This window comes from Pinus tabuliformis, chromosome 7 (genome assembly GCF_031772625.1).
Source record: "Pinus tabuliformis cultivar Carrire ecotype Pingquan chromosome 7, CPIR1, whole genome shotgun sequence".
NCBI lineage: Eukaryota > Viridiplantae > Streptophyta > Pinopsida > Pinales > Pinaceae > Pinus > Pinus tabuliformis.
This window is the reverse complement of record NC_142293.1, coordinates 907244184-907248316: the sequence shown is the minus strand read 5'-3', so window position 1 is coordinate 907248316 and position 4133 is coordinate 907244184. Positions and strand designations below refer to the sequence as shown.

General features: G+C 34.3%; 1 protein-coding gene across 2 annotated transcripts; it reads right to left on the bottom strand.

Moving 5' to 3' along the window:
- Positions 1–452: 452 nt before the first annotated feature.
- On the bottom strand, positions 453–3079 carry LOC149250556 (LEAF RUST 10 DISEASE-RESISTANCE LOCUS RECEPTOR-LIKE PROTEIN KINASE-like 2.5). 2 transcript variants are annotated; one of them, XM_089459136.1, is made up of 3 exons: positions 2617–3058; positions 2487–2531; positions 453–518 (listed from the first exon to the last, which is right to left on the bottom strand). In XM_089459136.1, exons 1-3 carry the CDS (start codon positions 3011–3013, stop codon positions 469–471), a joined length of 492 nt encoding a protein of 163 aa, XP_089315262.1. In that variant the 5' UTR covers positions 3014–3058; the 3' UTR covers positions 453–468. The 2 variants fall into 2 exon arrangements, with proteins under 2 accessions (XP_089315262.1, XP_089315261.1); XM_089459135.1 differs by lacking the exon at positions 453–518 and adding an exon at positions 1080–2387 and having other exon boundaries at positions 2617–3079.
- Between the last annotated feature and the right edge of the window lie 1054 nt (positions 3080–4133).

Genomic DNA, 4133 nt, shown 5'->3' with positions numbered 1-4133 from the left:
ACTATGATTTGTCTATTGAGATACTCTATTGGGATTAGGTATCTCCTCAATAGGCTTTATAACTTTTAAATACAAAAGTAAAATTGTAACAATTTTTTTCTCTAAATTTTCACAAATGGAGAGGAAGGCTTTCCATAAATAACTATGATTTGTCTATTCATAAAATCAGTTTCATAAAGAACAAATTTCAATCAATTTCCTGAAAAACAAATTTCAATCTGTACATTGAAAAGTTTGTGTTAATCTTTAATAAAAAAGAAATGAGAATTTCGTACCTGTGATACCTTGAGGTGAGAAAGAATTTGGAATTCCTCTTATCTCTGTCCTATTTCCATCCAGATTTTCATGACCTGAAAATCATGAACCCTTAAAATTTAGAATTAAATTATGTCAACCAGTGAGAAATTATTTGAGACACTATCCATAAGAGCAGCAGCATGATTTCTCTTACCTTGACACAACATCGATTTAGTGCGCATTTCCAGCCGTAATGATCATCTTGGAAAAAATACGGTACGCTGCCAAAACACAGAAGCCATAGTTCAACAAGCAAAACTAAGAGCCCAGACGTTACAAATCAGTTCCAGGAAAAAAAATACATGGCATACATTCAGGCGCGTGAAACAGAAACGTCTCATAGAGGCACGCACTTCAAATATAATGAAATTCCACTATAACAAGAGAATGATCACTCCAATACCGACAATCGAAATATAAAGAAATTCCAATGACAGGAGAAATTCCAATGGCCGTCTGAATATAATGAGAAGAGGAACAGTGCAAGCATTAGAAAGACAATAGAATCAGCAACATAGAGAATAGAATGGTTCACCAGTAATTATTCTTAGATAACTATGAAACATCTCTTTATGAAAATATGCCTAATATAAAATATAAAATGCCAAAAGTGAAACCAAGTTATATCTTTTTCCATTCAATTGAATCTTAAAATACGAAATAAAACTTTAAATAATATAAAAACTTAATATTATATTAAAAGATTAACCCCCAATAAATAACTCTAATTAAATTAGACATGATAACATAACAATTTCTCACTAAAATTGAGAAACGATAAATAATACAACTACTATTACTTCTATTCATTTGAAGTCGATAACTTAAAAATCTATTACATATAAAGTACCCAAGAGAATCAAATTATTATCTGAAACTCTCTGAGGTTTCAGTTTTGGGCATTGTGAGTACTCTTGGGATTTTTCTTTTCAACCTCCAAAGGATAAGTAGCAGAACAAGATGGCGCATGGTGTTGCATAGTTGTCATTGGTGGATCAATGGGGAATGGAAATGGAGTTGGAGTGGTAATGGTTGAAGAAGACGGGTCAGAATCATCGAGGTGCATTTCTATCATAGGTGGATCAACGGGGAATGGATATGGAGGAGTGGTAATGCCGGCATCTTCTTCGAGCATTTCGATTACTTTACTCATTGGAGGACGACGAACCGCATTGAATTGTGGTATGCACCACAGCCCAACTAAACTTTTTCTTTTTGCTATCCTCTGCTCTTCCTCTGACATGTTTCCTTTTCTCAAATTCCCAAACTGACCCTTCTCCACTTGCTTGAAAGCCCACTCTGGATAGAAAAATTTGCTTGATGTACTCTCTTTATTGTGAAAATCAATATTCTGTCTTGCACCCACCATCTCCATCACCAGCATCCCATAACTATAAACATCAGATCTATCAGTGACAACTCCATACATCCTAGACACCATCTCTGGGGCAGAGTAACCTAGAGTTCCTCTGTAACCAACAGAGATGTGGCTTTCCTCTCTATTAGTTATTTGGGCTAAGCCAAAATCTGCAACTTTTGGGCAAAAAGTGTCATCAAGGAGAACATTGTGAGGCTTTATATCGAAATGTAAGATGCGATTTCTGCACTCATCATGCAGGTATGCAATACCGCGAGCTGTACCAAGTGCAATTGAATATAGTTGTTTCCAGCTCAGCTCGTCATGATGGCCTCCGTGGATATATTTGTCAAGGGAACCATTCACCATATATTCATACACCAAAGCTTTGATGGATCCCTGGGAAGAATAACCCAAGAGGCGCACCAGGTTAACATGACAGGTCGTACCCACTGTTGCCACTTCAGCTATAAACTGTTGTTCACTCTGTTTGGATTCATCCAAAATCTTCACAGCTATCTCGCGTCCAGTGGGAAGTTGTCCTTTATAAACTGTTCCAAAACCTCCTTTACCAAGCTTTTCTGCCAAGTTGTTTGTGTAAATCATAATCTGAGCATAAGAATATCTGGTGGGCACCTGAGAGGAATAATAATTTAAAAAATTTTCAACAGAGGGAGTTCCAGAGGCGATGGGGTCCATAAACGCTCGAATACTCTGCTCCTCGGTGGCAGTCCTGGTACAACAAAATTGCCGACGGAGCACTATGCAAGAAACCACTACTATGCTGAAGAGAGCACATACTCCAAAAAATAACCCTAGATAGGAAATTTACCTGCCGTAACTCCTGGAGATAGGACTTGACTTACAGCGTGATGCCCTGCAGGGAACGGAAATCGAAACAGCGGCGTAAGAGAAGGAAACGTAAGGATGTGGTCAATAAAACAAGTTTCGGAGATCCTCACCTTCAGAGCAATTACTTTCCAAGTATAAACCATGACGGCAAATGCAAAAATCACCAGAATCGAAGTTATCAATTTCTCTTCCAATTTTTTTGATATGATGATAACATGTTCCTCCAGTGGCGTTACATGAAAGACAAGAGTCGGGTATACTCCATGTAATTTGGAATCCTCTTTGACTGAATTGCTGCATATTCTTATCACGGCTAATGTTGTAGTTCTTATCCGTTGGAACGACTACAGGATACGAAGTGCAATGCCTACAGAAGGCATCCTCGGGTGTACAGAGGTCACCGGATGAACCATTATAGAAGAAGCTTTGGTCGTCCATGTCTCCCCAATCGAGCCGCGTAAGGTTTTTATGGATGTGCTGATTTCGTTGTGTACAGTTCATAATCATCAAAAGTAGCCGCAACCTTCCAGAAAGTGAATTCTATCCGGCGTTCATCAAAAGAATTGATTAGTATTATTTGAATTCCATAGCATCTTAAAAGAATTGATTAAAAGAATTGATTAGCATCTTAAAAGAATTGATTAGTGAATTTATTTGAATTCCATAGCATCTTAAAAGAATTGATTAGTATTATTTGAATTCCATAGCATCTTAAAAGAATTGATTAGTATTATTTGAATTCTATAGCCTCTTAAAAGAATTGATTAGTATTATTTGAATTCCATAGCCTCTTAAAATATAGCATCTGTAAATTCAGTCAGTCTAAATACAGTTAGCGAGAATTCCAATCAAAATACCAATTAGTATTATGAATTAATTAATGAAACGAAAAAGGAATTACAGTGAGATGATCATAAATCCTGAGGTGACGAGCTGGTGTAGACCTGATAACCTTGCTGTCTGTCCACCTTATCACATGAATTCCAATGGTAGCAAAGTCTACAGAAATGATACAGCTCATTTTCCATACTCTGCTTATCATTTGTACTGTGCACCGGGCAAATAATCAACAAGATTTCCTTCCATAAAATTATAAGCAAGGATCATCTAACAATTGTTAATCGTCATATTTCTGTGTTAGTGACTCTCGTATCAGAGATTCAGACTAGATGTAATTAGCGATCAATGTAGTATGGATTTATGAAACGCAACTCGGGTAGTTTGCTTGATGTTCGTTCGGGCTAAGAAAACTTAAATTTCCAGAATACGAAATAATATAATAAAAAAATATATTATAAAAAAATATTTAATATATTAAAAAATATATTTATAAATTTTAGTAATTTTAATTTTGTTATTATTTTAACTTACGTGGAAATTAAATTAATATTCATTTAAAATTTTCTTTTGAACTATTTATTTAAATATTTACTAAATAATATTATTTTTTAAATAAAAAATTATTCACATGAAAAGTATAATTTACACAATACATTTTATAATATTTCTGGTAATAATTATAATAATACATTTTATAATATTTCTGGTAATAATTATAATAATATTTTAAATATATTGTTATATTTTTAATGAAATAATCATAATAATATTTATTTATTTTTTAAAT